Here is a 15,010-nt window from a genome sequence, read left to right on the forward strand (position 1 = left end):
TCCTCTCACCTCAGGCTCCTGTGTAGCTGGGACCACAGATGTGTGGCACCACGCCAGGCTAATTTTCTTATATGTTTGATAGAGACAGGGTTTTGTTATGTTGCCTAGGCTGGTCCCGAACTCCTGAAAGAGCTCAGGCCATCTGCCTGCTTTGGCCTCTCAAAGTGCTGGGATTTTACAAGCGTGAGCCACTGCACTGGCCCAGTTGTACTTTTAAATAAAAATGATGTTCTGTGAAAAAAGTGATTTTTCAGTTCACAGTTAAATCACGGATTCTTTTTTTTTTTTTTTTTTTTTTTTTTTTTTTTTTTATTGATCATTCTTGGGTGTTTCTCACAGAGGGGGATTTGGCAGGGTCATAGGACACTAGTGGAGGGAAGGTCAGCAGACAAACAAGTGAACAAAGGTCTCTGGTTTTCCTAGGCAGAGTGTTTGTGTCCCTGGGTACTTGAGATTAGGGAGTGGTGATGACTCTTGAGGAGCATGCTGCCTTCAAGCATCTGTTTAACAAAGCACATCTTGCACCGCCCTTAATCCATTTAACCCTGAGTGGACACAGCACATGTTTCAGAGAGCACAGGGTTGGGGGTAAGGTCGTAGATCAACAGGATCCCAAGGCAGAAGAATTTTTCTTAGTACAGAACAAAATGAAAAGTCTCCCATGTCTACTTATTTCTACACAGACACGGCAACCATCCGATTTCTCAATCTTTTCCCCCACCTTGCCCCCCTTTCTACTCCAGAAAACCGCCATCGTCATCATGGCCCATTCTCAATGAGCTGTTGGGTACACCTCCCAGATGGGGTGGTGGCCGGGCAGAGGGGCTCCTCACTTCCCAGTACGGGCGGCCAGGCAGAGGCGCCCCTCAGCTCCCGGACCGGGTGGCTGGCCAGGCAGGGGGCTGACCCCCCCATCTCCCTCCCGGACGGGGCGGCTGGCCGGGCATGGGGCTGAGTCCCCCACCTCCCTCCCGGACGGGGCGGCTGGCTGGGCAGGGGGCTGACCCCCCCCACCTCCCTCCCGGACGGGGCGGCTGGCCGGGGGGGGGCGCTGACCCCCCCCACCTCCCTCCCGGACGGAGCGGCTGGCCGGGCGGGGGGCTGAGCCCCCCACCACCCTCCCGGACGGGGCGGCTGGCCGGGCAGAGGGGCTCCTCACTTCCCAGTAGGGGCGGCCGGGCAGAGGCGCCCCTCACCTCCCGGACGGGGCGGCTGGCCGGGCGGGGGGCTGAGCCCCCCACCTCCCTCCCGGACGGGGCGGCTGGCCGGGCAGGGAAGCTGACCCCCCCCACCTCCCTCCCGGACGGAGCGGCTGGCCGGGCGGGGGACTGACCCCCCCACCTCCTTCCCGGATGGAATGGCTGGCAGGGTGGGGGGCTGACCCCCCCACCTCCCTCCCGGACGAGGCGGCTGGCTGGGCAGAGGGGCTCCTGGCTGGGCAGAGGGGCTCCTCACTTCCCAGTAGGGGCGGCTGGGCAGAGGCACCCCTCAGCTCCCAGACCCGGTGGCTGGCCAGACGGGGGGCTGACCCCCCCATCTGCCTCCCGGACGGGGCGGCTGGCTGGGTGGGGGGTTGACCCCCCCCACCTCCCTCCCGGACGGGGCGGCTGGCCGGGCGAGGGGCTGAGCCCCTCACCTCCCTCCCGGATGGGACGGCTGGCCGGGTGGGGGGCTGACCCCCCCACCTCCCTCCCGGACAGGGCGGCTGGCTGGGCAGAGGGGCTCCTGGCTGGGCAGAGGGGCTCCTCACTTCCCAGTAGGGGCGGCCGGGCAGAGGCGCCCCTCACCTCCCGGACAGGGTGGCTGCCAGGCGGAGACGCTCCTCACTTCCCAGACGGGGTGGCAGCCAGGCGGAGGGGCTCCTCACTTCTCAGATGGGACGGCCGGGCAGAGACGCTCCTCACCTCCCAGATGGGGTCGCGGCCGGGCCGAGGCGCTCCTCACATCCCAGATGGGGCGGCGGGGCAGAGGCGCTCCCCACATCTCAGACGATGGGCTGCCGGGCAGAGACGCTCCTCACTTCCTAGATGGGATGGCGGCCGGGACGAGGCGCTCCTCACTTCCCAGGTGGGATGGCGGCCGGGCAGAGATGCTCCTCACTTTCCAGACTGGGCAGCCAGGCAGAGGGGCTCCTCACATCCCAGACGATGGGCAGCCAGGCAGAGACGCTCCTCACTTCCCAGACGGGGTGGCGGCCGAGCAGAGGCTGCAATCTTGGCACTTTGGGGGGCCAAGGCAGGCAGCTGGGAGGTGGAGGCCGTAGCGAGCCGAGATCACGCCACTGCACTGCAGCCTGGGCACCATTGAGCACTGAGTGAATGAGACTCCATCTGCAATCCCGGCACCTCGGGAGGCCGAGGCTGGCGGATCACTCGCGGCTAGGAGCTGGAGACCAGTCCGGCCAACACAGCGAAACCCCGTCCCCATCAAAAAAACATGAAAACCAGTCAGGCGTGGCGGCGCGCGCCTGCAATCGCAGGCACTCGGCAGGCTGAGGCAGGAGAATCAGGCAGGGAGGCTGCAGCGAGCCGAGATGGCAGCAGCACAGTCCACCTTTGGCCCGGCATGAGAGGGAGACCGTGGAAAGGAGAGGGAGAGGGAGACGGGAGAGGGAGACGGGAAAGGGAGACGGGAGAGGGAGATGGGAGAGGGAGAGGGAGAGGGAGACGGGAGAGGGAGACGGGAGAGGGAGAGGGAGACGGGAGAGGGAGAGGGAGACGGGAGAGGGAGAGGGAGACGGGAGAGGGAGAGGGAGACGGGAGAGGGAGACGGGAGAGGGAGAGGGAGAGGGAGACGGGAGAGGGAGAGGGAGACGGGAGAGGGAGAGGGAGACGGGAGAGGGAGAGAGCCACGGATTCTTTAAAAACAAAAAAAAGCGCTTCTCGTTAACTTTCCACTTATTCAGAATATTAGAGACATGTCAAGATTTAACAACATTAATTTTTACTGCTTCATCAAAGATGTTCTTAAGAAATTCAGGCTATATTTTTTACCTGTAGGGGACAGTGAAGAATAGAATGACTACTATTGTAATTGGTACCACTGCCTTGATTTATGCTGAGAAACCAGCCATTGTACCTACTTTTGCTTTTATACAATCATGGCAAGTGTCAACGAAAAAGCAGGCAATGACTTTGTATTACTTTCACAAATTTTTTAAAATTTTCATCAGCTTTCTCAGGTTTAATTAGTATGATTCAGAACAGTGTTGGCCAGGCACAGTGGCTCAGGCCTGTAATCCCAGCACTTTGGGAGGCCGAGGCAAGTGGATCGCCTGAGGTTAGGAGTTCAAGACCAGCCTGGCCAACATGGTGAAACCACATCTCTACTAAAAATACAAAACTTAGCCAGGAGTGGTGGCAGGTGCCTGTAATCCCTGCTACTTAGGAGGCTGGGGTAGGAGAATCACTTGAACCTGGGAGGCAAAGGTTGCCATGAGCCGAGATCGCACCATTGCACTCCAGCCTGGGCAACAAGAGTAAAACTTGGTCTCAAAAAAAAAAAAAAAGAACAGTTACGACCTCTTAGGCCTTCTGGAAGGGGTCTTCGGGATCCCGAGAGGTCCACAGAGCACATTTGGAGAACCACTGGTTTATACACAGGCACAATGCATTAGTTTTACAAAGTTTAAAGTTCCTCAAAGACTGGCCTCTTAAAAAGGCAGATGAGTTTGTCATTCAGACAACAGAAAATACATAAATACATCATGAGAGTGTACTACAGAGAACTAAAGAGAAAGGAAGCTGGGAAATCTGAATCACATTTACATTTATTAAAGTTTACTACTACTGCTTTGTAGAACGTTCTTGTGTTTCAATGTGTGGTTAGAAGAGTGAAAATATGTTTGGTTTATTGCCATGGCCTGTTAGGGAGAGCCAACACTCATGGGCATTTCTGACTGGTTATCATATAAAAGGCTTCACGGTACAGGCCATGATGTGCTGAGAAAGAAGAAGTCAGGAAAGCCTCTGCAAGTCAGGATCCAGGAGAAGAATTCGTAAAAACTGCTTTGGTAAAGTAAACACCAAAGCACACAGGAGGCAGTATTTTACTAAACAAATATTATACCAAGATATTAACAGTTTTTGAAGTAATGCGCTTTCTTATTTTATACAGATGCAGATAGATCTTTGAGGACACTTGATGAACAGTTACACTCATTTGCGCTAAGTGGCACTTTTATTGAGGTTGTATTGTCATCGTACACTTGTATCTGTTTCATGCCGAAGTCAAAGCCATCTTTTTTTAAATCTTCCCCATTTCATGTTGCATTTAGTCATCTTAAGTGTTATAAAAAGAATGTGCTGGAGTAAGAACTGATCTGCAGCTCTGTTTAGTTAGTGAGCTAGTATGAGTAAATATACTATCCAAACAACAGAAAATATATCTTTTTTTTTTTTTTTTTTGATGGACTCTCTTTCTGTAGCCCAGGCTGGAGTGCAATCGCGCGATCTTGGCTCACTGCAGGCTCTGCCTCCCAGGTCCCTGTTCAAGCAATTCTCCTGCCTCAGCCTCCCGAGTAACTGGAATTACAGGCGTGTGCCACCATGCCCAGCTAATTTTTTTTTCTTTTTTCTTTTTTTTTTTTTTTTGGTAAAGACAGGGTTTCACCATGTTGGCCAGGATGGTCTTGAACTCCTGACCTCGTGATCCACCCACCTTGGCCTCCCAAAGTGCTGGGATTACAGGTGTGAGCCACCATGCCTGGCCCAGAAAATGTATCTTTTTAAAAGGTAATTGTGAGCTGTCTATAGGACCCTGCAAGCCACTACCCAATTTTTGAAGCCATTCCTCCTTCTGTTCCACACAGGTTTCCACCGTGCACATTACGAAGAAAAGAAATGGAGGTGGGAGTTTAAATAACTATTCCTCCTCCATTCCATCGACTCCCAGCACCAGCCAGGAGGACCTTCAGTTCAGTGTTCCTCCCACTGCCAACACACCCACGCCCGTTTGCAAGCGGTCCATGCGCTGGTCCAACCTGTTTACATCTGAGAAAGGGACTGACCCAGACAAAGAGAGGAAAGCCCCGGAGAATCACGCTGACACCATCAGGAGCGGCAGAGCCATCCCCATTAAACAGGGCATGCTCTTAAAGCGAAGTGGGAAATGGCTGAAGACATGGAAAAAGAAATATGTCACCCTGTGTTCCAATGGCGTGCTCACCTATTATTCAAGCTTAGGTGATTATATGAAGAATATTCATAAAAAAGAGATTGACCTTCAGACATCTACCATCAAAGTCCCAGGAAAGTGGCCATCCCTAGGCACATCGGCCTGCGCACCCATCTCCAGCTCTAAAAGCAATGGCCTATCCAAGGACATGGACACCGGGCTGGGTGACTCCATATGCTTCAGCCCCAGTATCTCCAGCACCACCAGCCCCAAGCTCAACCCGCCCCCCTCTCCTCATGCCAATAAAAAGAAACACCTAAAGAAGAAAAGCACCAACAACTTTATGATTGTGTCTGTCACTGGCCAAATGTGGCACTTTGAAGCCACGACGTATGAGGAGCGGGATGCATGGGTCCAAGCCATCCAGAGCCAGATCCTGGCCAGCCTGCAGTCATGCGAGAGCAGTAAAAGCAAGTCCCAGCTGACCAGCCAGAGTGAGGCCATGGCCCTGCAGTTGATCCAAAACATGCGTGGGAACTCCCACTGTGTGGACTGTGAGACCCAGAATCCTAAGTGGGCCAGTTTGAACTTGGGAGTCCTCATGTGTATTGAATGCTCAGGAATCCACCGCAGTCTTGGCACCCGCCTTTCCCGTGTGCGATCTCTGGAGCTGGATGACTGGCCAGTTGAGCTCAGGAAGGTTATGTCATTTATTGGCAATGACCTAGCCAACAGCATCTGGGAAGGGAGCAGCCAGGGGCGGACAAAACCCTCAGTAAAGTCCATGAGGGAGGAGAAGGAACAGTGGATCCGTTCCAAATATGAGGAGAAGCTCTTTCTGGCCCCACTACCCTGCACTGATCTGTCCCTGGGCCAGCACCTGCTGCGGGCCACCGCTGATGAGGACCTGCAGACAGCCATCCTGCTGCTGGCACATGGGTCCCGTGAGGAGGTGAACGAGACCTGTGGGGAGGGAGACGGCTGCACGACGCTCCATCTGGCCTGCCGCAAGGGGAATGTGGTCCTGGCACAGCTCCTGATCTGGTACGGGGTGGACGTCATGGCCCGAGATGCCCACGGGAACACAGCGCTGACCTACGCCCGGCAGGCCTCCAGCCAGGAGTGCATCAACGTGCTTCTGCAGTACGGCTGCCCCGACGAGTGCGTGTAGTATCTGTTTTATTTGACTGCAGTCTCCTTGGTGCAAAAACAAAATGGGAAAAATAAGGATAACTCAGAATTTCAAAAGGAAATCACAAATTCAGCTAGTAATAGCATTTTCAGTACTTTTCGTAAACTAAGTAAATACACAAAATGTTGATTTTTCTGACCATAAGACATATTTTATGTCCTTTTGCCAAGGTGGATGTGTTAGTCTCAGGCCCTCCTGGCCACATTGCCCAAGTCACACAGGCTTCTGTATTATGTATTTAGATAAAATGTGTGAAAATATATTTGAAAAAAAGTTCATAAATATGCATTGATTTTTGTACACATGGCACCTCTTTTTCATTTTTATTTTTATTTTTTTTTTGGATGATGTTTTGCTCTGTTGCCCCAGCTGGAGTGCAGTGGCGTGATATCTGCTCACTGCAAGCTCTGCCTCCCGGATTCACACCATTCTCCTGTCTCAGCCTCTCAGGTAGCTGGGACTACAGGTGCCTGCCACCACACCTGGCTAATTTTTTGTATTTTTAGTAGAGACGTGGTTTCACCATGTTAGCCAGGATGGTCTCGAACTCCTGACCTCATGATCCACCTGCCTCGGCCTCCCAAAGTGTTGGGATTACAGGCGTGAGCCACCGTGCCCAGCCCATGGCACCTCTCTTAATTTATAAATTGAACTGGATGTGAAGTAATGTCAGCTAGTTGAGATAAGAGAGTTACAGTTCGGCTGGGCGCAGTGGCTCACACCTGTAATCCTAGCACTTTGGGAGGCCTAGGCGGACTGATCACCAGGTCAGGAGATCGAGACCATCCTGGCTAACATCATGAAACCCCATCTCTACTAAAAAATACAAAAAATTAGCTGGGCATGGCCAGGCGTGGTGGCTCACACCTGTAATCCCAGCACTTTGGGAGGCCGAGGCAGGCGGATCATGAGGTCAGGAGATCAAGACCATCCTGGCTAACATGGTGAAACCCCATCTCTGCTAAAAATACAAAAAAAAAAAAAAAAAAAAAAATTAGCCAGGTGTGGTGGCGGGCACCTGTAGTCCCAGCTACTCGGGAGGCTGAGGCAGGAGAATGGCATGAACCCAGGAGGCGGAGCTTGCAATGAGCTGAGATTGCACCACTGCACTCCAGCCTGGGCGACCAAGCGAGACTCCATCTCAAAAAAAAAAAATTAGCTGGGCGTGGTGGCGGGCACCTGTAGTCCCAGCTACTTGGGAGGCTGAGGCAGGAGAATGGCATGAACTCAGGAGGCAAAGCTTGCAGTGAGCAGAGATTGTGCCACTGCACTCCGGCCTGGGCAACAGAGCGAGACTCGGTCTCAAAAAAAAAGAAAAAGAGGGTTACAGATCATTGCACATGGAAAATATTCCCAGCAGTAAACACTTCCATTAATGTGATCTACAGCTTTTAAAAAGGAGCATCTCAGAATAAGATGGTGGTACAATTTGCTTATTGAGAAAGGAAAAAAAAACACGAGTATATTACAAAGGGAAAAGAAGGAATGTGATTTCTCATGATTGAAAGCTTGATTTAGATTGCATACAGCTTTTGCTACCCAAGACCAAGAGGCTCTGGCAAGACAGGGTGGTTTTCCGAATGCCAGACCGAGGTGCCTTAGGAAGGCAGCTGCCGATGGTTCCAGATGTAGAGAGATAGGTGATGCAGGAGGGAAAGCTGGATTGGAAAAGGGAGAGTTTTGTAGACGGGCTACGCTCATTGTGCCTTTGAAAGAGCAGAGCCGGCAGCCTCTAGTCATCATTTGGATATACAGGACTAGAGCATGAATCTGATGTAGAGCTACAGAATGAAGAGCAACAGCAGCTGTTGAAATACCGAGAAAGTGTGTAGAATGAAATTGGACAAGCCAAGCATGGTGGTTTCATGCCTTTAGTCCTAGCTACTTCGGAGGCTGAGGTGGGGGAATTACTTGAGCTCAGCAGTTTGAGTCCAGCCTGGGCCAGATGGTGAGACCCTGTATCTTAAGAAAAGAAAAAATAAGACCAGGTACAGTATCTCATGCCTGTAATCCCAGCACTTTGGGAGGCCAAGTTGAGAGGACTGCTCGAGTGTAGGAGTTCAAGACCAGACTGGGCAATAAAGTGAGACGCATTTCTACCAAAAAAAAAAAAATCAAGAAATTAGCTGGACATGGTGGCACATGCCTGTGGCCCAAGTTACATGGCATGGCAGGCTGAGGCAGGAAGATCACTTGAGCCCAGGTGGTGGAGGCTGCAGTGACCCATATTCATGCCACTGCACTCCAGCCTGGGCAACAGAGTGAGACCCTCTCTCAAAAAGAGATAAAGTAGACAGAAAATAGGTCAGTAAGGACTAATCATTTAAGGGACAAGCCCCCAGAAGAGTGGCTACTAGAGTGGGAGGAGGAAAAGCAGAAAGAGAAAGAGTTGAAGATAGGCGAGGCTGTGGTCCCAGTGCTGAATTCTGCCAAGCAGTGACTTGATTCATGAACACTCACTGGATGCTGACTCTGTTGCTCTTCTGAGTGCTGGGGTAGAGGAGAGGTGGAGCACAGTTCTTGCTTTTATGAGCTTATGTTCTAGGAAGTTCAAGTATTTTTTCAGGTAGTATGAAATAGCAGGAAGAGGAAGCAGGCTAAAGGGACACAGAGTGATTGGGGGCTATTTTAAGTAGAATGATAAGGAAGAGCCTGTCTAGAGAGCTATTTGAACAGTGACCTGACTGAAGGGACAACAGAAAGCAGTGCTGACATTACAGGTAGCAGGATGACTGCCAAGACAGAAACGCATTTCATATGTGTTTGAGGAACAAACAGCAAGGTGACCAGCATGGGGAGAGTGAAAAATGAGGGAAACCTTGAATGAGAATAAAGCAATTCCATCTTGGATGCTAATCTGCCATGTTCTGATTAATTCCAGTTCCAAGAATTCATCTATGATTTCTATTTTATCTTTTTAAAAAATATATTTTTTATTTTTTGAGACTGAGTCTCACTCTGTCTCCCAGATTGGACTGCAGTGGCACAATCTCAGCTCACTGCAAACTTCACCTCCTGGGTTCAAGCGATTCTCCTGCCTCAGCTTCCCGAGTAACTGGGATTACAGGCGCCTGCCACCACGCCTGGCTAATTTTTGTATTTGTAGTAGAGACGAGGTTTTACCATGTTGGCCAGGCTGGTCTGGAACTCCTGACCTCAGGTGATCTGCCCACCTTGGCCTCCCAAAGAGCTGGGATTACAGGCGTGAGCCACCATGTCTGGCCATACACATCCCTGCTGAAGCCCGCATTACCCTTTCCCTATTCTATATAAGCCCTGGGTCGGGGAGGTGGGGGTAATGGTGCAGGGATCCACCATCTTATCTTGGTGCCATCCCTGACTTGGCTTCTGTTCATAAACGCCTATTAAATGTTTCTTTCTGAGAAACTGGATTTGTCAGCCTCTTTCTTTGGTATCTCAGGTTCCTTGGCCTTTGCGAGTAGGTTTATATAGACCTGCTCAGCACAGGACAGGCAGTTTCTCAAAAAATTAAAAATAGAATTACCAAATGATCCGGCAATATCACTTCTGGGTATATAGCCAAAATAATTGAAAGCAAAGTCTCATAGAAATATTTGTACACTGATATTTATAGCAGTGGTATTCACACTTGTCAAAAGATGGATGCAGCCTAATTGTCCATAGGCAGATGAATTGATAAAATGTGGTATATACATACAATAAAATATTCTTCAGCCTTAAAAAGGAAGGAAATTCTAACACATGCTACAACATGGATGAACATTGAGGACATTATGCTAAGTGAAATAAGCCAGTTAGAAAAAGACAAATACAGTGTTCCTTCACTTATGTGAAGCGTCCAGACTGAGTAAGCAAACTAATAGAAACAGAAAGTAGAACGGGGGTTGCCAGGGACATGGGGAAGGGAGAAAATGGGAAGTTGCTTAGTGGATATAGAGTTTTGGTTTTGTCAGATGAGAAAGTTCCGGAGACTGGTTGCATGGCAATGTGAATATACTCTACATTACCCAACCCAAGGGCTCTCCTTGACCCCTGTTCCAACTGCCACTTAGAAGTGGTTAAGGTAGTAAATTTTATGTGTATTTTACCACAATTCAAAATAGAATTATTATTTTTTATTATAATTTTTTGAGATCCCTCACTCTATTGCCCAGGCTGGAGTGCAATGGCGCTGTCTCAGCTCACTGCAACCTCTGCCTTCTGGGTGCAAGCGATTCTCCTGCCTCAGCCTCCCAAGTAGCTGGAACTTACAGGCACATGCCACCATGCCCAACTAATTTTTGTATGTTTAGTAGAGACGGGGTTTCACCATGTTCGCCAGGCTGGTCTTGAACTCCTGACTTCAGGTGATCCGCCTGCCTTGGCCTCCCAAAGTGCTGGGATTACAGGTGTGAGCCACCATGCCCGGCTGTCAAAATAGGTGTTTTTTTTTTTTTTTTCTTTTTTGAGATGGAGGTTTGCTTTTGTTGGCCAGGCTGGAGTGCAATGGCAGGATCTCGGCTCACGGCAACCTCCACCTCCGATGTTCAAGCAATTCTACTGCCTCAGCCTCCTGAGTAGCTGGGATTACAGGCATGCACCACCATGCCCAGCTAATTTTGTATTTTATTTTAGTATAGATGGGGTTTCTCCATGTTGGTCAGGCTGGTCTCCAACTCCTGACCTCAGGTGATCCACCCACCTTGGCCTCCCAAAGTGCCGGGATTACAGGTGTGAGCCATTGCGGCTGGCCTTTTTTTTTGTGTGTGTGTGTGTGTGTGTGTGATGGACTTTTGCTCTTGTTATCCAGGCTGGAGTGCAATGGCACGATCTCAGCTCACTGCAGCCTCTCCTCCCGGGTTCAAGCGATTCTCTTTCCTCAGCCTCCTGAGTAGCTGGGATTACAGGCATGCACCACCATGCCTGGCTAATTTTGTATTTTTAGTAGGTATGGGGTTTCTCCATGTTGATCAAGCTGGTTTTGAACTCCTGACCTCAGGTGATCCACCCACCTCGGCTTCCCAAAGTGCTAGGATTACAGGCATGAGCCACTGCGCCTGGCCTGAAAAAAAATTTTAAAGTTTGAGAAAATACAAAATTTTCATAGTCTCCATGTATTTCTCCTAAGATCTTTCCCCCTATGAGGGGGAAAGATAGTAACTTTACAATGGAGAAACCCAGCAGAAACCTGAATCAAATGAACAAGTTCAACATCATCAGTAAGAAGCACTATCAATGCCATAACTCTGATGGAATGCACTGGGAAGGATTCCACATCATTTTTGTGCTGTAATTGCCAAAAGTTCGTAACTTCAGTCCAATCATGGAAATACATCAGACAATCCCAAATCGAGGAACATTTCACAAATACTGATCAGTACTGGTTCAAGATGTCATGGTTATGAAAGATAAGGAAAGATTGAGGAACTGTTATTGCAGTCCTACAAAACGGCGAGAGACTAAGAAATAACTAAATGCAGCGTGATCCTGGGTGGAATTTGGGAACAGAAAAAGGACATTGGTGGAAAAAGTGGTGAAACTCCAATAAGGTCTTTTGTTTAGCGAATATGTTCATTTTAAATTAGTTAAATTATGTAAATATATTTAAACATTAGTTAAATGTATTTAATTAAATTAATAAAATTGGTTATTTTGTGAAATAATTTTAATATAGTTAAATATGAGAATGTGGATTTCCTGGTTCTGATCACCGTACTGTGGTTATCTAAGAGGTGAATGTTCAGGGAGGCTGGGGGAGGAATAAATGGAAATTATACTATTAAGTTGGAAGAGAGAAACCTACCCCATCAGTCACAAAACCCTCACATTCATGGCAGTGTGTCGGACGTTCCAGTATGAATGGCATTTCCCAGATGTCAGCGCGAGGTCCCTGTGGAGGGAGTGGGGCTCCCTGGGAATCTAGTGGAGAGCATTCGGGGCTCCCTTCCTCAGGAGCCTGCCCTTCCTGCACAGAAGCGTCAGCCTCACCTCTGTACCACTGCCCCTCTGCCTCTCAGAACCCACTCGGCTTCAGGAAGATTCTACTGCCAGCCTCCTTTCCCAGATACAGCCTCCAGGGACTCAGCCCTGCCTTCCCAAGTGTTCCCGCCTCTCTTGGGAAGGGGTGCTCTCAGATCCCACACCCCTGGACTTCCCCGGGCACCACCTGCTCCTTCTTCACTTCTCCAGCTCTGCGTTCTCACTCTGAGGGTCCTCTCCTGCTGGGAATGTGTGTTGCTGGCAACAGTGAAGATTCCCCCCTGGGTTGCCCCCCATGCCCTGTTCTTCTGCACTTCCCTGGCTTCCTGCATTGGTTCTGCTGGTGTCTCCTGCTTTTGGGTTTACATGGCTTCCCAGCTTCCTAATTTCTCTGAAGTTGAGTTTGATGTGTGTATTGATGATGGGCTTTTTCTTCCTCCTCCTCCTCCTCCTCCTCCTCCTCCTCCTCTTCCTCCTCAGTCTTGTTGTTGCTCTATATAGTTTCCAGAAGGAGAAAAGGGACACTGTAAAATTAAGCTGCTGCAGGCTGGGCACAGTGGCTCATGCCTGTAATCCCAGCCCTTTGGGAGGCCGAGGCAGGTGGATCACCTGAGGTCAGGAGTTCAAGACCAGCCTGTTCAACATGGTGAAACCTCATCTGTACCAAAAATACAAAAATTAGCAAGGCATGGTGGCATGTGCTGGTAATCCCAGCTACTCGGGAGGCTGAGGCAGGAGGATCTCTTGAACGCGGGAGGCAGAAGTTGCAGTGAGCCGAGATCATGCTACTGCACTTCAGCCTGGGTAACAAGAGAAAAACTCCATCTCAAAATAATAATAATAATAATAATAATAATGCCATGTTTCTATCAGACCCAGAAATCCCGCAGAGTGAGCTGGAATTCTCTGTTTCTCTGTTTCCCCTCCATACCCACTGGCTCCTCTCTGCCCACTCCCTCTTGGACTGCATCACCAGGGTGCCTCACTCTCTGGCCCTAGTGGAATTCACACAGTGGAGGATGTCATAGGAGGTGGGAGAGAGAGAGAGGAGAGGTGGTTATTCGCTCAGATTCTTCCTTGCTGGTTTGGCAGTGGCCACATCTTTCTACTGATGGCTGCAGCTCCTGATGATCCTCCCCTACAGCCACAGCTCTCTTTGGGATCTGTGGACACCTTTCCTGTCCCTCTAGACCCAGGGAGATAACAGCTCCCACTCTTGCTGGTCCAGGACATTCCTCATCTCTTACTGGTTTCTTAACTCGGTCCACACTTCTGTGAACAGCCCCTTTCCTCAAGTACCCATTCGAATATGTCCTCTGGCTTCCACCAGGAGCCTGACTGATACCCACAGGTGGGTGAATGCTGGCATGCTGCTGGGCCCCTCTTCCTCTGGTGACTGGCCAGCCAAGTCTCCAGGAGTCTCGTTAGGGTGGGCAGGCGGTGGGCACAGCACAAACTGTGAGCTCAAATCCACAGAACAAAAGTGGGAGAAGACACTGGCAGGATGGACCGCCACAAAACTCTTGGCATTTGTGACGTCTGTCCTTTAAATCACGCAAGGCATCATCGTGCTTCAGACATGAGACAGCCTAAGTATTTAAGTGTTTCAAATAAACAAATTGTTTTTCAGAATTGGTAATTGCTAAGTTGGCAAATTGCTATTGGAAACGTTGGCTGTCCTTGACTCAATGATTCAGCCAGCTAGTCCCTTGCCAAACTAGTATGTTGGTCAAATTCCACCTTGAGAATTTATCTGCTCCTGTCAAAGCCAGATTCTCCCTGCCTGAGGGGAGGCTGGACTTGACCTTCTGACTCAGGATATGCTGACTTGGGTCCCTAGGTCCAAGGGCAGCCCTCTTGGGCCCACTGTGGGCTGGACCTCTTCCATGATGGGGTGGTGGAGGGCAGGCCCCACCTGATTCACACTTGACCTCATCCAGGCAGGTGAAGTTCCCTGCAGGAGTCACCTGAGCCCAGCCCCTCAGACCAGGATCCATCATGTTGAGGAGGATTTGGGGCTATCTCATGTTCTTTGGCTAGAAAGGGGTCCCACTCTTAGGGGTCTGCCCTCTGTGTGGCACAGATGGCTTGCTGGGGCCCATGGACTGGGCTGGGTGAACGGGAATCTGGTCACAGCAGCAGCAGCTGGAAGGCCAAGAGGGAGGGCACCAGGGCCTGGGACCCATGTCTTGTCCTGGGCCTCCCGGGCCTCTTGCCTTCTCCCCAGCAGGCATTTGGGATCTGTGTCTGGACCCAGCCTCGCCCAGAAGGCCATGGTGTGTTGTCATTAGAATCACAGTGCTCACACCAAGGCAGTGCATTAAATTAGCAGGGCAGGGTCTCATGGGCAGGGGACCATGTGGAGGGGGTGGGGGGAAGGGCAGTTGTCCCCAGAGGCTGTGGTGGGCCTGGCTCTGGGCTGGGCAGTGGGCCAGGGTCCTCCTGTGTGGCTGAGCTCTGACAACAGGCTGTCTGGGTCTGGTGAGCTCCTGAAAGAGGGGACTGGTGGAGAGTACCCTAGGGTGGGAGCTCATGAGGAGGGGGTCTGTGGGGTCTGGAAGCCATTCTAGAGCAGGCAGATGACATTTATCAGGGGAACAGGCATAGAAAGGACCCTTGTGCGAGTAGGGGACACATAGCCTCAGAAGAAATCAGGAAGGGGCTTTGACAGGTCCAGGGAGAATCCCTGAGGTTTCCTAGAACAATTCCCACCAGCCATGTCCCAGGTGTCCCCCCATCCCCCAGGCCTCTGCAGTGCCAGCC

The 15,010-nt window shown here is 50.7% G+C and overlaps 1 protein-coding gene across 3 annotated transcripts in view; it reads left to right on the forward strand.

Moving 5' to 3' along the window:
- LOC738814 (arf-GAP with GTPase, ANK repeat and PH domain-containing protein 5) overlaps positions 1 to 9,694 on the forward strand; it is a 29,370-nt gene extending 19,676 nt beyond the window's left edge. For 2 of the 3 annotated variants that reach the window (XM_063780652.1, XM_054660101.2), the window contains one exon: positions 4,811 to 9,694. In XM_063780652.1, the coding sequence (XP_063636722.1) occupies positions 4,811 to 6,286 (1,476 nt within the window). In that variant the 3' untranslated portion in view covers positions 6,287 to 9,694. Of the gene's footprint in view, positions 1 to 3,540; positions 3,543 to 4,116; positions 4,188 to 4,810 lie in introns of all 3 variants that reach the window. The other variant, XM_063780653.1, reaches the window with a different exon arrangement.
- The last annotated feature ends 5,316 nt before the right edge of the window (positions 9,695 to 15,010 follow it).

The sequence above is a fragment of the Pan troglodytes genome, chromosome 8 (genome assembly GCF_028858775.2).
Source record: "Pan troglodytes isolate AG18354 chromosome 8, NHGRI_mPanTro3-v2.0_pri, whole genome shotgun sequence".
In the NCBI taxonomy this organism is placed as follows: Eukaryota; Metazoa; Chordata; class Mammalia; order Primates; family Hominidae; genus Pan; species Pan troglodytes.